This window comes from Myotis nattereri (assembly GCF_964212035.1).
Source record: "Myotis nattereri genome assembly, chromosome: 15".
Lineage (NCBI taxonomy): Eukaryota > Metazoa > Chordata > Mammalia > Chiroptera > Vespertilionidae > Myotis > Myotis nattereri.
The window spans coordinates 56,554,940-56,571,526 of record NC_138090.1 but is presented as its reverse complement, the minus strand read 5'-3'; the positions used below and the strand labels follow the sequence as shown (position 1 = coordinate 56,571,526).

The 16,587-nt window shown below is 52.0% G+C and overlaps 1 protein-coding gene across 1 annotated transcript; it reads left to right on the top strand.

Annotated features, from left to right (window-relative positions):
- The first annotated feature begins 12,708 nt into the window (after positions 1-12,708).
- On the top strand, positions 12,709-15,582 carry LOC308530526 (uncharacterized protein). The gene is made up of 2 exons (XM_081107238.1): positions 12,709-12,884; positions 13,666-15,582. The coding sequence occupies exons 1-2, from the start codon at positions 12,751-12,753 to the stop codon at positions 15,308-15,310; spliced, it is 1,779 nt and encodes a 592-aa protein (XP_080963364.1). The 5' UTR covers positions 12,709-12,750; the 3' UTR covers positions 15,311-15,582.
- Positions 15,583-16,587: the final 1,005 nt, after the last annotated feature.

The window sequence follows — 16,587 nt, the reverse complement described above, 5'->3', positions numbered from 1 at the left end:
GACCATGTTCATCTCGGTCCCCTTCAGCCCAATGGCGTTTGCCGCTGTCCGCGGTGCTGAAACGAGCCCCTCACCGCTGGCCGAGGGCCCACCCGGTCGGAGGCCGCTGTCCGCGGTGCTGAAACGAGCCCCTCCCCGCTGGCCGAGGGCCCACCCGCTCGGAGGCCGCTGTCCGCGGTGCTGAACGCGCCTGCTGCCTGAGCTCCCCTGGGCTCCCAGGGACAACTCCCCCACCGCCCTCTTCCCTGGGCGTTTCCCTCCCCTCATCGGACTTTGCTCTTCCGCGACCCACTTCCTCTCTGGTCCTGCTTCTGTTCCTAAATCCTCTCTCTGTCCCTGGGCCAGACTCAACCCCGCTGTGAAGTCTCACAGCCCGTCAGTTAGCTTCGGTGCCGGAGAGGTGGTTATGGCTTCTCTTGAGTCAGAAGCAAACCGTTTAATTCCAAAGGCCACATTGGAAATTTTCAGCCGAGGGTCAGGGCGCACAGTCACTGTTTAGGGGTTTTGTTTTGTCCCATAGACATTTCTCGAGCATGAACAATGTACTGAGCACTGAGCTAGGCACAGAGGGGGCGTTGAGATGGACAAGGTATGGGAGGGGTTGTGTTTCTATAGGATGCTTTCTTATTGAGGACAGTATTACAGATGTCTCCCATTTTCTCCCCAACCCCTGCCCCATCCCAAGCCTTCCCCATACTATTGTCTATGCCCATGGGCTATGCATATATGCATATATTTTCTTTGGTTAATCTCTTCCCGCCCCCTCCCTCTACTGTCTGTTATTCTGTATCCATACCTCTGGACCTATTTTGTTCCTCAGTTTATTTTGCCCATTAGATTCCACATATAAGTGAGATCCTATGGTATTTGTCTTTCTCTGACTGACTTATTTCACATATCTGATGCTTTCTTAGTAGCTAAACTTGGACATGTTACTTCACCTGTCTGACCCTCAATAGCCTTTTCTGAGAGAAAAAAAGATGGATGTAACTATCTTCATGGCAAATTCTGTAATAACCCCCACTGTTTTTCATGCATATATAGTTTTAATTGAATTTATTGGGGTGACACTGATTAACAGAATTATACAGGTTTCAGGTGCACAGTTCTACAACATATCATCCGTACACTGTATTGTGTGTTCAGCACCCCAGGTCAAGTCTCCATCCATCACCATTTACCCCACTTATACCCTCCTCCACCGCACCCCACCTCCCATTCCCCCAGCAATCACCACACTGTTGTCCATGTCCATGAATTCTTTCTCTCTCTCTTTTTTCTTTTTTTAAAAATATATATTTTATTGTTTTTTACAGAGAGGAAGGGAGAGGGATAGAGAGTTAGAAACAACGATGAGAGAGAAACATCCATCAGCTGCCTCCTGCACACCCCCTACTGGGTATGTGCCCGCAAGCAAGGCACATGCCCTTGACCGGAATCGAACCTGGGACCCCTGAGTCCGCAGGCCGACGCTCCATCCACTGAGCCAATCCAGCTAGGGCTCTCTTTTTTCTTTTTTGCTCAATCCCTCCACACCCCCATCCCTTCCTCCAACAGCTGTCAGCCTGCTCTCTATCTATGAGTCTGTCTCTATTTTGTTTATTAGCTCATTTTGTTCATCAGATTCCACAAGAGAGTGAAATCACATGGTGCTTGTCTTTCTCTGACTGGCTGACTTCACTTAGCATACTGCTCTCCAGGCCCACCCATGTCCACTCAGAGAGCCCTGGTTCTGAACACAGGATCTTTCCCTGAACAGAGATCCTGGACAAGTTACATGACCTCCTAGCACTTCAGTTTCCTTATGTGAAAACTGGAGATAATTTGATTCCTTATGGTGTTTTCATGTGCCAAGTTTCTGTCCCATGATAAGCCATTCACACCTATCTTTATGATACGTACATTATTTCTTTTGTTTTTGTTGATATTAATTTTCCCCCAGAATATTTTTCCTTTGATTTTTTTTTTCTTAGAGAGAGTAGAAGGGAGGGAGGGAAGGTGGCAGGGAGTTAGAGAGAGAGGGGGGGGGGGAGGGATGTGAGATAGACACATCAATTAGTTGCCTCCTGCAGGTGACCCAATCAGGACCTGAGATCGAACCTGCAACCCAGGTGTGTGCCCTTGAGGGAGAATTGAACCTGAGACCCTTCTGTGTGTGGTCCCATGCTCTAACCATTTAGCAACACCAGCCAGGGCTCTGATCTCTACATTATTTCATTAATCCAGGTTGTAACCATCTGTGATTGAACTCTTATTTTCTACATTTTATTCAGAAGAGGAATGAAAGCTCAGAGAGGTGAAGAAACTTGACTGAGGCCACATAGATAGGGGCCAATCCAGCCGCCACACTTGGGGCTGTCTGACTGTGAAACCAGTGGTCATTTTTCTAGACTTGGCTGCCTCTCTGTGGAGGCGACATTCCACAGGTTTGAATCTGTACAGTGTCGCTACGCTTTGGCCTGACTTCCAAGCAAGTTCAGGGCTGGCATGTTAATCTAATCCTTTCTAACGGAGAAGGCCATCATGCAACCAACAAGGCAGGGTAGAGGCCAGAGGAGGGAGTATTTACTTTGAGAAGGAAGGACTGGGAAAACCTCACATAGAATCTGACATTTTAACTGACTCTTGGAGGATTTGTAGAAATTGGAAAGTCAGAGAATGAGCAGAGGGTTGGGCAGCCCAGGAAGAAGAAATGGCACCAGCACAGACAGAAAGCTGTGAGCTCGCGTTGGCCAAAGTTACTCAGCTAAAAACTTCAGCCCAGCCTTTTGCAACAGCTTGGATGGAACCGGAGAGCATTATACTAAGTGAAATAAGCCGGTCAGAGAAAGATAAATACCACATGATCTCACTCATTTGTGGAATATAGAGAACAACATAGACTGATGAACAGGGTCAGACCCAAAGACAGAGAAACAGCAATCAGACTATTAATCCCCAGAGGGAAAGTAGGGGAGGGTGGAGGTAAGGGGAAGAGATCAACCAAAGGACTTGTATGCGCGCATATAAGCCAAACCAATGGACATGGACAACGGGGGGATGAGAGAATGAGTGGGGGGGGATGGGGGTTAATGGGGGGAATCATGACACATTTGTAATTCTTTAACTAATAAAGAATTTAAAGATAAAAAAAAAGAAAAAAAACTTCAGCCCAGGTTTTCAGCTCCCAACCCAGCCCTACTTTTCTTTTCTTTTTTCTTTTTTTAAAATATATTTTTATTGACTTCAGAGAGGAAGGAAAAGGGAGAGAGAGAGATAGAAACATCCATGATGAGAGAGAATCGTGGCCTGCCTGCCTCCTGCAAGTCCCCCACTGGGGATCGAGCCCACAACCCAGGCATCTACCCTTGACCGGAATCGAACCTGGGACCTTTCATTTTCACAGGCCTACACTCTATCTACTGAGCCACACTGGCTAGGGCCCAGCCCTTCCTTTTCAATCTTCCCTGAGAGACATCCTGGAGTAACAGAAAGAATTCAGGGCCCTAACTGGGTGGCTCAGTTGGTTAGAGTGTTTTCTTAATACACCACGCTCACCTATCTGATTCTGGTCAGGGCACATAAAAGAAGCAAGCAATGCATTCATAAATAAGAGAAACAACAGCTCTCTCTGTGTGTCTATCTCTCTCTCTATCTCTATCTCACTTTCATCAATCAATCAATAAAAAAAGAATCCAGCCCTGACCGGTTTGGCTCAGTGGATAGAGCGTCGGCCTGCGGACTGAAGGGTCCCAGGTTCGATTCCGGTCAAGGGCATGTACCTTGGTTGCAGGCACATCCCCAGTGGGAGGTGTACAGGAGGCAGCTGATCGATGTTTCTTTCTCATCCATGTTTCTAACTCTCTATCCCTCTCCCTTCCTCTCTGTAAAAAATCAAAATATATTTTTTAAAGAAAAGAATTTATTCCTCAGAATCGTGTGAACCAGGACTCCACATCCAAATCCTCTGCTGCCTATTCCTGTGAATTCAGGCTTTGCTCTTAGCCTTGGCGACAGCATGGATTAATGTGGAGATTATTATGCTAAGTGAAATAAGCCAGTCAGGGAAAGACAACTAGCATAAGACCTATCTCATGAATACGTGGAATCTCATGAACAAAATAAACTGACAAATGAAATAGAACCAGAGGCAGACAGCTGTCAGAGGGGACGCGGAAGGGGGAGCTGGATGAAATAAGGTGAGTGGGACGGCCGAAGAGCATATGTGCATAACCCATGGATACAGACAGCAGTGTGGCAATGGCCAGAGGAAGAAGGTTGGGGGCTGGGTGGAGGTGGGCAAAGTGTGGGGTGGTGGGGAGGGCAGGAGAGATGAGGGATATCTGCAGTACTGTCAACAATAAAATAAAGTAAAAACATCCAATTTTAAAAATCAAGCATTTTTTTAAATCAAGCATTTTGTACTTCCTCTTATTGACATTTAACCTCTCCATCTGTCAAATGGGAGCTGTATATATATAACTGTACCATGGGATTATTGAGAGGATCGAAGGGGATACTACAAGGACAGCACTCAGAGGATCTGTGTTATAAATACCATTTCCTTTCTTTCCATCTTTTAAAAAATATTTTATTGATTTTTTTTTTTACAGAGAGGAAGGGAGAGGGATAGAGAGTCAGAAACATTGATGAGAGAGAAACATCGATCAGCTGCTTCCCGCACACCCCCCACTGAGGATGTGCCCGCAACCAAGGCACATGCCCTTGACCGGAATCGAACCCAGGACCCTTCAGTCCGCAGGCGGAAGCTCTATCCACTGAGCCACACCGGTCAGGGCCCTTTCTTTCCATCTTAATGAGAAGTCCTTTCCCTTGGCCCCCAAATGAGCTAGCTAACCGGCCTCCTTACCTGAAAACTTGCATGAAACGGGTCTATCAGAATGGATACAGTTGGATCCCTTTCTTTCTTGGGGTCTCTGGTCAGTGACGGGGTGGCCGGATCATCCACTCAAGGATAGAATTTTCAGGAATGGAGCCCGAGGGTTCAGTAGCCAGAAGACAAGACGAGTGTGAGCACTTGGCCCACCTGGAGGTCGCTGTCCGTGGTCCTGAAACGCAGTCCCCCTCCAGAACAGCCTCACACTTTCACGCACAGCATGCTCTGAACTGAGGTGTGGTCTGGGTGCCACCGCGTTGCGTCCTCCCGTCCTCACAGCCAGAGAAATTGGCTTCAACCAAAGCTCAAAATCTCTGAGACCTCGCTCCTCAATCTCTGTGGAATTAAAGAACAGATGGGTAGATTTTTTTTCCTTTTGAATCCCTATTGGGCAAAGGCACACCTAATTTGGAATCCATTTTTAGGCCATAACAATAAGCATTCATTGGCACCCTACTGTGGGCTAGAATGTGTTCTCCATGCTGGGAACACAAAAATATATCTGAGCCCTAACTTGTTTGGCTAAGCGGATAGAGCGTCAGCCTGCAGACTGAAGGGTCCCGGGTTCGATTCCAGTCAAAGGCATGTACCTTGGTTGCGGGCACATCCCCAGTAGGGGGTGTGCAGGAGGCAGCTGATTGATGTTTCCCTCTTATCCATGTTTCTAACTCTCTATTCCTCTCCCTTCCTCTCTGTGAAAAATCAATAAAATATATTTTAAAAATAATATATATATCTGACTTCATGTCTACTTCAATGGTCTGTGGCAAAGGTGGATATGGAGACAGAGGAGGACTAGAGGTTGGGGAAGGAGACGAGTCTGATCCAAGGACTTACAGCAAACTTTCAGGATAATACAGTCACCAAGCTGAGGTTTCAGGAATCCTTCTAAGATGAGCTTCCCTTGATACAGGCAATAAACACTCCATAAGTACAACAGGCACATGCTCGGGCATCTGCACAATTTTTATTATTTATTTATATGAGAGATAGAGAAAAAGAGAAACATCAATTCGTTGTTCCACTTATTTATACGTTCATTGGTGGATTCTTTTTTTGTTGTCGTTGCTGTTTTTGGTAACCCTCATCCTAGAATATTTTTCCCTTTGATTTTTTTTTAAATATATTTTTATTGATTTTTTACAGAGAGTAAGGGAGAGAGATAGAGAGTTAGAAACATCGATGAGAGAGAAACATCGATCAGCTGCCTCCTGCACATCTCCTACTGGGGATGTGCCTGCAACCCAGGTACATGCCCTTGACCGGAATCGAACCTGGGACTTTTGAGTCGGCAGGCCGACGCTCTATCCACTGAGCCAAACCGGTTTCGGCTTTCCCTTTGATTTTTAAAGAGAGTGTAAGGGTGGGAGAGAGAGAAACATCAATTGGTTGCCTCCTGCACGCCCCCTACTGGGGATCTGGGCCAAAACCCAGGCATAAGCCCTGACGGAGAATGGAGCCATGACCTCTTGGTTCCTGGGTGGACAGGTAACCACTAAGCCACACAGGCCAGGAATTCTTTGCTGTGTTTAAGTGTACAGGTCAGAGACGTTAAGCACATTCACATTGTTGTACAACCATCACCACCTTCTGTGTACAGACCTATTCATGCTGGAAAATTGGAACTCTGCCCCCATTAAACCAAATTCTCCATACTCCCCATCTCCAGACCCTGGCCCCCAGACCTTGTACTTTCTGTCTCTATGAATTTGACCACTCTAGGGACCTTGTCTAAGTGGAATCATACAGTATTTTTCTTCCTGTGACCGGCTTATGTTACTTCCCATAATGTCCTCATGTCTGCAGCATTTGTCAGAATTTCCTTCCTTTTTAAGGCTGAGTAATATTCCATCGGTGGATGGAACACATTTTTTTGTCTTTTTTTGCTTTATGCTCATTGCATGTTATTTTTTAAACCTTTAGTGTTGAAAGTATTATAGATAACCCCTTATTTTTCCCCATTGCTGCCCTCCACCTGGTTCCCAGCCTGCCCCAGGCCTTCACCACCCTATTGTCTGTGCCCATAGGTAATGTGTATATGCATAAAAGTTCTTTGGTTAATCTCTTCCCACCTCCCTCTACCCTTTCCTTCTGAGATTTGTCTGTCTGTTCCATGTTTCCATGCCTCTGGTTCTATTTTATTTATCGGTTTATTTTGTTCATTAGATTCTTTGTTCATTTATTTTTAGTTTTAGATTCAATTGTTGATAGATATGCATTTATTCCTCCTCCTCCTCCTCCTCCTCCTCCTCCTCCTCCTCCTCCTCCTCCTTCTTCTTCTTCTTCTTCTTCTTCTTCTTCTTCTTCTTCTTCTTCTTCTTCTTCTTCTTTTTCTTCTTCTTCTCCTTCTTCTTGAAAACCCGTTAACATTTCATGTAATACTGGTTTTGGTGGTGATGCAATCCTTTGGCTTTTTCTTGTCTGTAAAGCTCTTTTTTTCTGACCTTCAATTCTAAATGATAGCTTTGCTGGGTAGAGTAATCTTGGTTGCAGGTCCTTGCTTTTCATCACTTTGAATATTTCTCTCCACCCCCTTCTGGTCTGCAAAGTTTCTGTTGAGAAATCAGCCAACAGTTGTATGGATGCTCCCTTGTAGGTAACTAACTGCTTTTCTCTTGCTGCTTTTAAGATTCTCTCTTTGTCTTTAACCTTTGGCATTTTAATTATGATGTGTCTGTGGGTTTATCTTGTTTGGGACTCTCTATGCTTCCTGACCTTGTAGTCTATTTCTTTTACTGGGTTAGGGAAGTTTTCTGTCATTATTTTTTTAAATAGGTTTTTTTTTTTATTTCTTGCTTCCTCTCTTCTCCTTCTGGCACCCTCATGATGCAAATGTTGGTACATATGAAGTTGTCACAGAGGCTCCTTACACTATCTTCATATGTTTTTATTGATTTTTAGAGAGAGAAAGGAAGAAGGATAGAGGGGTGCTTGTGGGATGCAACCAATTGATGTTTCTCTCCCTCTCGCCTCCCTCTCTTCCACTCTCTCTAAAAATCAATGGAAAAATATCGTGGAGTGAGGATTTTTTTAAACAATGCGTGGCACAGCCCTGGCCAGGCGTGGCTCACTTAGTTGAGCGTGATCCCAGATTGGAGCACATGCCTGGGTTGTGGACTCTATGTTTTTCTCTCTCTCTCTCCCTCTCTCTAAAAAAAGTCAGTAAAAACGTATTTTTTTAAAAAATGCTTTGCACATAACAAGCTCTATATAAAGTGTTACCTATTACATCTGTGTGACCATAAAAAAGATGAATGTCTTGCCCAGCCGGCGTGGCTCATTGGTTGAGCGTGGATCCAGGAACTAAGAGGTCACCAGTTGCATTCCCGGTCTGGACACATGCCCCGGTTGCTGTCTCAATCCGCAGTAGGGGGTGTGCAGGACACAGCCAATTGATGATGTTCTTCTCTCTCATTGATGTTTCTATCTCTCTTCCTCTCTCTAAAAATCAATAAATATATATATATATATATTTAAAGAATATCTCACATTGGATTGGGGTCCAGAAACCCTAAGAGTCCATGCCTGGCATTCCTCATTAATTTCTTCCTGACACTGATTCTATGGGGCCTGTCTTTTGCCCTTTATCAGGAATCGGTAAACTATGGCCACTGCTAAAAACGGTCTTCACGTTATTATGAGGTGGTTGGGGGGGGGGGGGGGATCAAGAGAATATTTTGTGACATGTGAGCATTACATAAGATTCAAATGTCAGTGTCCATAGATAAAGGATTTGAGGATATTCGTGTGTGTGCGTGTGCGTGCGTGTGTGTGTGTGTGTGTGTGTGTGTGTGTGTGTGGAGTTTTTTTCTCTTTTTTAAATATATGATTTCAAAAAGGAAGGGAGAGAGATAGAAACATCAATGATGCGAGGGAATCATTGATCAGCTGCCTACTGCACGCCCCACAATGGGGAGCCCGCAACCTGGGCATGTGCCCTTGACCGGAATAAAACCATGACCTCCTGGTTCACGGATCGATGCTCAACCACTGAGCCACACCGGCCGGGTCATCCTCTTTTCTTAACAGTACATTTCTTAGACCATTTTGGACAAGTTATTGGATCAAGAGTATCCATGCCTGATAAAAGGAAGGTCAGCTCCTCATTTTTTGACGAGTTGTCAATCACAGTCATCCACGCCTGAAATAAGCTAGACAGCTTTCTCTAGTTTTTTTTTTTTTAATTTGTATTTGTTTATTTTAAAGTGAGAGATGAAGGGAGGGAGAGAGAGAGATCTGTTGTTCCACTTACGCATTCATTGGTTGATTCTTGTATGTGCCCTGACCGGGGATCGAACCCCCAACCTTGGCGTGTAGGGATGATGCTCTAACCAACCGAGCCCCCGGCCAGGGCTAGTTTTCTAGTTTTGTGTGGTATTTTGTATGAGAATTGCTTTATCAAAAATTTGGGAAAACACATTCTGTTCTCTCCCCATCTCTCTCCGTCCTCTCTTTTATTTCCTCTCCCCTATTCCTCCACCCACCCCCCTATTTCTGTCTTCCTCTCTCTGGCCAGTCTGTCCCTCCCTTTCTCGCCATGTGGCAGAGGTGCGTGTATTTGTGTATGTGGGGGGTCACGGAGCGCCCCCACCTGTGCATCCCCACCCGCACAGCCAAACAGGAGCCCGGGGTCAGGGTGTACACCCACTGCTGTGTCCCGTTCTGCCGCCTTTTAAAAAATGTATTGGGGTGACGTTGATTAGTACACTTAGATGGGTTTCAGGTGTACAGCTCTATAATGCATCTATAGATTGTAGCATTATTTCTTTTTTTTAATCCTCACCTGAGGATATGTTTATTGAGAGAGAGAGAGAGAGAGAGAGAGAGAGAGAGAGAGAGAGAGAGAGAGATCACCAGTTAACTCTCAAACATACCTCAACCGAGGTCAAACCTGCAACCTTTTTTTAAAAAAATATGTTTTTATTGATTTCAGAGAGGAAGGGAGAGAGAGAGGGAGAGAAACATCAATGATCTGAGAGAATCATTGATCAGCCGCCTCCTGCACGCCCCCCACTGGGGATGGAGCCCACAACCTGGGCATGTGCCCTGACCCTGAATCAAACCGTGACCTCCTGGTTCCTAGGTTGATGCTCAACCCCTGAGCCACGCCACCCGCCGGGCCAGCGAACCTGCAACCTTTGGGTGCTCCGTGGAAGCACCGGCCGCCCTTTCTCTCTGTCGTCTGCGCTCCACTCCTGGCCCCTCCCCGTGACTCTGCACTCTCTTCACTCCATGGACCAAGCCCCGTTGACCTGGGGTCGCTGGCTGAGCATCAGGAGCCTGGAGCCCCCACGTTTAGGATCAGGGGCTTTGTCCATTTCGCTGGGAGGAGAGGATCCCCTCCCCCTCAAGGGCTCTGGGTCCCTCACCTGTGAGCCTGGGGACCTACTCCCTCCAGTCGGACCCTCCTCCCACTGCCCCCCCCCATCTCTGCAGGCGTCTTCCGTTTGCCGCCAACATGCCCTCTGGGTCTCACAATCCACTCAGAACCCCTCTTTCCCTGCCCCCCCCCTCTGCTTTGGTACCCCATTTTCTCCCCTTTCTCTTTACCCTGGTTTTTGTTGTGGTTTGGTTTGGTTTTAATCCTCACCCAAGAGGTGAAAGGATATTTTTTTCCCATTGGTTTTTAGAGAGTGGAAGGGAGAGGAGAGAGAGAGAGAGAGAGAGAGAGAGAGAGAGAGAGAGAGAGAGAGAGAGATTGGCTGCCTCCTGAACACCCCCAAGGTGGGGCTGGGAGATTCAACCTGCAACCCAGGTGCGTGCCCTTGACTGTGAATCAAACTTAGACCCTCAGGTGCGCAGGCTGGTGCTCTAGCCACTGAACAAGCTGGCCAGGGCTATCCCTGGGTTGCGGGCTCCATCCCCAGTGGGGGGCCTGCAGGAGGCAGCCGATCCATGATTCTCTCTCATCATTGATGTTTCTCTCTCTCCTTCTCCCTTCCTCTCTGAAATCAATAAAAAATTTAAAAAAAACAACAACAACAAAAAGAGTTTGTCCAAGACGCTCAGCTGGGAGGTGGACTTGAACCCGGGTCCCCTGATGCACACGGCGCTTCTAACCACCAGGAGGCCCCGCTGTGGCATCACCACCGGAGTCAGACCGCCAGTGACGTCCTGCAACGCTGCTCCGTCGTCATGGCAACCGCTAACGCTATCTTCGCACTCCCGGACCCAGGCGCTAGGGAGGGGAGGGGGCAGGGGCGCGGGGCGCTTTGGCAATCGCACCGGTTTTCAGGCTTCCAAAGCCGCGTTCAGGAAAGCCGTGTCGGGTTCAAGTTTCCTCCTTGTGCTTCCGGAGCCCGTTTGTAAAAAATTGGGGGGTTGGGCGGGGGGCCTTAACCCGCATTTCCTGGGCCCAAGGGACTGGGGACCCCAACCCGCTCACAGGGTGACCTCTTTGCCTTCCCACCCTCCCCTGATCCCAGAGGCTCCTGCTGGAATCTTCCATTTTTCCCTTATTTTGTGAGGAAAAGGCTCTGTTTGGGCGGGTTTTCTTCATTCCCTGGTGCCACAGCGCCCCCTGGTGGTGGCTCGCTCGCCTTGGCCACATCGCCTCCTCGGAGGAACCGTGGGTCTCTCTTCGCTGTGTCCTTCATGGTGACTGAAGATCAACACTGTGTTTATCTTGGTTCACGTTTGGCCTACTTCCTTATCATTTATTTATCTTTAATATACATTTTTATTGATTTCAGAGAGGAAGGGAGAGAGAGAGAGAGAGAGAGAGAAACGTCAATGAGAGAGAATCATGGATCGGCTGCCTCCTGCACGCCCCCCACTGGCCGTAGAGTCTGAAACCTGGGGATGTGCCCTGACCTCCTGGTTCATAGGTCAACGCTCAACCACTGAGCAACACCGGCCGGGCAATCGCACCCGTTTTCAGGCTTCCACAACCGCCTGAAACCGTTTGAACTGTGGGTTGCAAACACCAGCTCCCACCCTTTTGTGCTGTGTGGCTTGGGGTAAGTGACGTAGCCTCTCTGGTCCTCAGACACGTTTTTTTCTAAGCCTTTGGACTCTGAAACCTCCTGAGTTAGGAGAGTCCAGCCTGGCCCGTGTGGCTCAGTGGTTGAGCGACGACCTATGAACCAAGAGGTCACGATTTGATTCCCGGTCAAGGGCACATGCCCAGGTTGCAGGCTTGATCCCCAGTGGGGGGCGTGCAGGAGGCAGCCAATTAATGATTCTCTCTCATCATTGATGTTTCTATATCTCTCTCCCTCTCCGAAATATATTTTATTGATTTCCTCTGTGAAATCAATAACATATATATTTTAAAAATTAATAAATAGCCTTAGCTGGTTTAGCTCAGTGGATAGAGCGCCGACCTGCGGACTGAAGGGTTCCCGGGTTCGATTCCAGCCAAGGACACATGCCCGGGTTGCGGGCTCGATCCCCAGTAGGAGGGTGCAGGAGGCAGCCCATCAGTGATTCTCTCTCATCATTGTTGTTTCTATCTCTCTCTCTCCCGCTTCCTTCCTGTCTGAAATCAATAAATACTTTAAAAAGTAATAATAATAAATAAAATTTTTTAAAAAAGAAGAAGAGTCCAGCCCCCGTAGGACTGGCCCAGTCCACCACCCTTTCCAGGCCGTGATGGGCGGAGCTCTAACCTGACGAGTCTAAGCCCCACCCTCAGTCGCCCGCCCCTCCGAGGCTCCCTGTGCAGGTGCAAGGCCTTCTGGGAGTTGCAGTTTCCTTTACCCAGGCGCTGCAGCCCCTAGTCGCAGCGCAGACAGGCGCGCGACGCCTTCTGGGTGTTGTAGTTTTTGGAGCCGTGCGCGGGCTGTACGCTCCCGGTGCGCACGCGCATTCCGCGCCAGCCTGGCCCTGGGGCCCGGTCTGCGGCGACCTCCACCTTGAACTGTGTGGCTTGCATGTCCGCGCCACCGCGGGACCAGGGGGCACCGGAGGTCCGCGAGGGCCTGACAGGGCCGGAGACCGAGGAGAACCTGACCCGAACCTACCAGGCTCGGCGCAGCCGCCCCAGGCCTTCGGAGCGCGTCCCGGGGTGCGAGGGCGCGGGGCGCGTGATGTGCGCACGCGCGAGTGGATGTGCGCGTGCCCGCGCCTGTGTGTGTGTCTTCATGTCCGTGACTCCAGCGGCGTGTGCATGTGTCCCCGTGTGTTTGCACCTTCGTGACTCCGTGCAAGTGTGTAACCTGTCCCTGTCACTCAGCCTCGGCGTGTGAGCCTGTGCCCACGTGTCACTTTGCGTTTGCACACGCCTGATCCCCGTGGGGTGTGCATCAACGAGCGTGTGTCCATGCACGTGGGGACCTCTGTCCATGTGTGACTCTGGGCACGTGTGCAGCTGTCCTGGGCGAGAGGGGCGTGGTTCCACGGGTGTGTCGGTGTGCAGTGTGCCCGCCAGCCTGGAGCCGGGCCCTCTGGGTGTGTGCCTGTGCCTTCTGCGCGTGACTCTGCGTGAGGAGGCCGGTGTGCGTCACCGCGCGCGCGCACGCGTGTGTGTAGCTGCGTGTGCATGTGCTAGGGTGACTGCAGGTGCGCGAGACCCCGCCTCCCGTGCGTGGGGAGGACTGTACCAGAGCTCAGGGAGGCCCGTGTTAGGGCGTGCCAAGGCTGAGTTGGTGCCGTAACTGCCCCCCGAGGTGTGATTGTGTGTAACTCCGTGCGTGTCTGTGGGATGTGATGTGTGTCTGTCTGCCTCTGAGCATGTCTGTCGCCCTTTCGTTGCCCGTTTGTGACCCAGTGCGCGGCCGTTCCCAGTGCAGGACAAATGGCAAACCTCTTTGATTTTTATTTTTATTTTTTTGGTTTATCTTGTCCAGATCCGGTTCTGAGAAGAGAAATCAAGGCAGCAGCGGGGGAGCAGGGATGGACGGCCTCCCGGCCACGACCGCCTCCCGCCGCCCTGAGCTGGGAGAAGCCCGGGTGCACGAGGGTCGCGTCAAGGACCGGAAAGAAGACCAGGAGCGCGGTTTGCAGCCAGAGGCCCGTGAAGACGACCCCGCCGAGGACGGTGCGGACGACCGGGAGGGGGTCCCAGGAGCCAGACCGAGCCCGCCGGTCACCCAGGCCCCCCGCCGGCCCCGCAGGCGCGCGGCACAGGGAAAGCGAAAGCGCCCAAAGGGTGCCGAGGCCGCGGGGCCGGGGAAGCCGTGGAAGTGCGAGGACTGCGGCAAGGCCTTCCGCTACTGCTCGGCGCTCACCCTGCACCGCCGGACGCACACCGGGGAGAAGCCGTTCGCGTGCCCGGAGTGCGGCCGGGCCTTCCGCCAGCGCGTGCACCTGACCCTGCACCTGCGCGTGCACACGGGCGAGCGGCCGCACACCTGCGCCCAGTGCGGCCGGGCCTTCAGCCAGGGCTCCTACCTGGCGGCGCACCGGCGCACCCACGCGGGCGAGCGGCCGCACGCCTGTCCCGACTGCGACAAGACCTTCACGCGGCCCGCGCGCCTGGCCCAGCACCGGCGCGTGCACACGGGCGAGCGGCCCTTCGCCTGCGGCCAGTGCGCCAAGGCCTTCCGCGGCCGCGCGGCCCTGCGGGAGCACGAGCGCGTGCACAGCGACCAGAAGCCGTTCGCCTGCGCGCTGTGCCCGAAGGCCTTCCGCTTCCCCTCGGCGCTGCTGCGCCACCGCCGCACGCACACGGCCGAGCGGCCCTTCGCCTGCGGCCAGTGCGGCCGGACCTTCGCGCAGCGGGCGCACCTGGCCCAGCACCGGCGCGTGCACACGGGCGAGCGGCCCTACCGGTGCGCCGAGTGCGGCGCGTCCTTCGGCCAGAGCGCGTCGCTGGCCCAGCACCTGCGCACCCACACCGGGGAGCGGCCCTTCGCCTGCGCGCAGTGCGGCAAGACCTTCGCGCAGGGGGCGCACCTGAGCCAGCACCGGCGCGTGCACACGGGCGAGCGGCCCTTCGCCTGCGGGGCCTGCGGCCGCGCCTTCAGCCACCGCTCGCACCTGGCGCAGCACCGCCTGCGGCACGCGGGCGCGCGGCCCTACAAGTGCCCCAAGTGCGGGGCGTCCTTCGGCCGCGTGTCCTCGCTCCTGGAGCATCAGAAGATCCACGCGGGCGAGAAGCCCTTCCGGTGCGGGGACTGCGGCCAGGCCTTCCACCAGGGCGCGGCGCTCTCGCTGCACCGGCGCACGCACACCGGGGAGCGGCCCTACTCGTGCCCCGAGTGCGGCAAGGCCTTCCGCCACCGCGGCTCCCTGATCCAGCACCACCTCGTGCACACGGGCGAGCGGCCCTACGAGTGCGGCGGCTGCGGCCGGGCCTTCAGCTTCTGCTCCGCCCTCACCCGCCACCAGAGGACGCACAGCGACCGGGAGTCCCACCAGCGCAGCCCGCTCGGGGACCCCACCGCACAGCCGCCACCCCCAACTGGACCTCGGCGCTCGCCCCGGGGGAAGAAGCCAGTTAGCCCTAGTGACCCCGCAGAAAACTCCGGGGACCAGCAGAGTCAGAGCTGAGGGGTAAGGGGGCCTCCTGCTCCAGGCACCGTGCTCAGTGCGTGGGCCCCCTCCTCTCCAGCCTCATGGCACGAGTGGGGAGACACCGGCTCATCCCCCTGCTGCCTGTGAGGAAACCGAGGCTCAGAGAAGATCGTGACTTGCCCAAGGCCACCCACGGAGGACGTCGCGGGGCTGGTTTGGGGCTGGCCTTGTAATTGTTGATTTCGTGACTGGGCAGGCATTTGTTCGATAAATGAATAAAAGGTTTACTCCCTCTGGTGAGGGCCTGGGAGGAGAGTGCCTTTTTTTTTTTTTTTTTTTTTTACTTCTAGCATCTGGACAAGTTTCAGCACACAGTAGGTCCCCAAGAAGTGCTGGGTTACTGAATGAATAATTGCACATCCCACCACCAGCCCTGGGTTGCTCAGGGTTGGGGACAACAGAGCTGGTTCTTCCCTATGCCCCAGACAGCGCCCATCGCAGTTCTCAGCACACAGTAGGTCCTCAGGAGGTATCAATAGGCCAAGTAAATGAGTAAATAGCAGGTGAGCTTCCTTAGCATCAGCCCTGGATCCCCTCAGAATCAAAGACCACACATTCTGGTTCTTGTCGCTGACTCAAACTTTGCCAAGCCCAGGCCCCAGCACATAGTAGGTCCTCAAGAAGTGCCTCGTGACCAAATGGATAGTTGTCCATCGCAGCATCCGTCCTGGAGTCATTTAGGGTTGGAGTCAATACAGCTGGTTGCTCCCTGTGCCACAGACATGGCCCAGCTCCGGTCTCAGCGCACAGTAGGTGCTCAGGAGATATAAATTAATAGGTCGGGTATGTGAATAATAGATGAACATTCCTCAACGCCAGCCCTAACATCCCCTCAGGGTCATGGACCACACAGTCTGGCTCCTCCCTCTGGTCCAGACTTCGCCCAGCTTGGGCCTCAGCGCACAGTAGGTGCTCAGGGAATGCCCGGTGAATGGATGAATGAGTGAAATGGAATCCTAGTTTACATTCATGGGGCCCAGTCCCATCACCCAAGAGAACAGGAGAAACCCAGCCCCCAGCAGCGGGGCGGGGGGAGAGATGGGGAGATGGGCGGGGTCAGCCAGGGTGTGGGCGGGGCCAGCCTCTGCCACTCAAGGAGAGCCGGACTGATCACAGTGCGCAGGCGCAGAGGCTCGCACGCTGCTATTGCGCAGGGGCGGCGCTGTGTCTGCAGGGCAGGGCTCCCACGCAGAATTCTGCTGCCCCCGGGGCATCGCTGCTCCGATGGTGGTGCCTCCCCTGGTGGCTCCTTG

Coding starts and splice junctions, on each gene's coding strand:
- LOC308530526 (XM_081107238.1), top strand. CDS start 12,751: ATGTCCGCGCCACCGCGGGACCAGGGGGCACCGGAGGTCCGCGAGGGC. Junction 12,885..13,665: donor CCTTCGGAGCGCGTCCCGGG/GTGCGAGGGCGC, acceptor TATCTTGTCCAG/ATCCGGTTCTGAGAAGAGAA.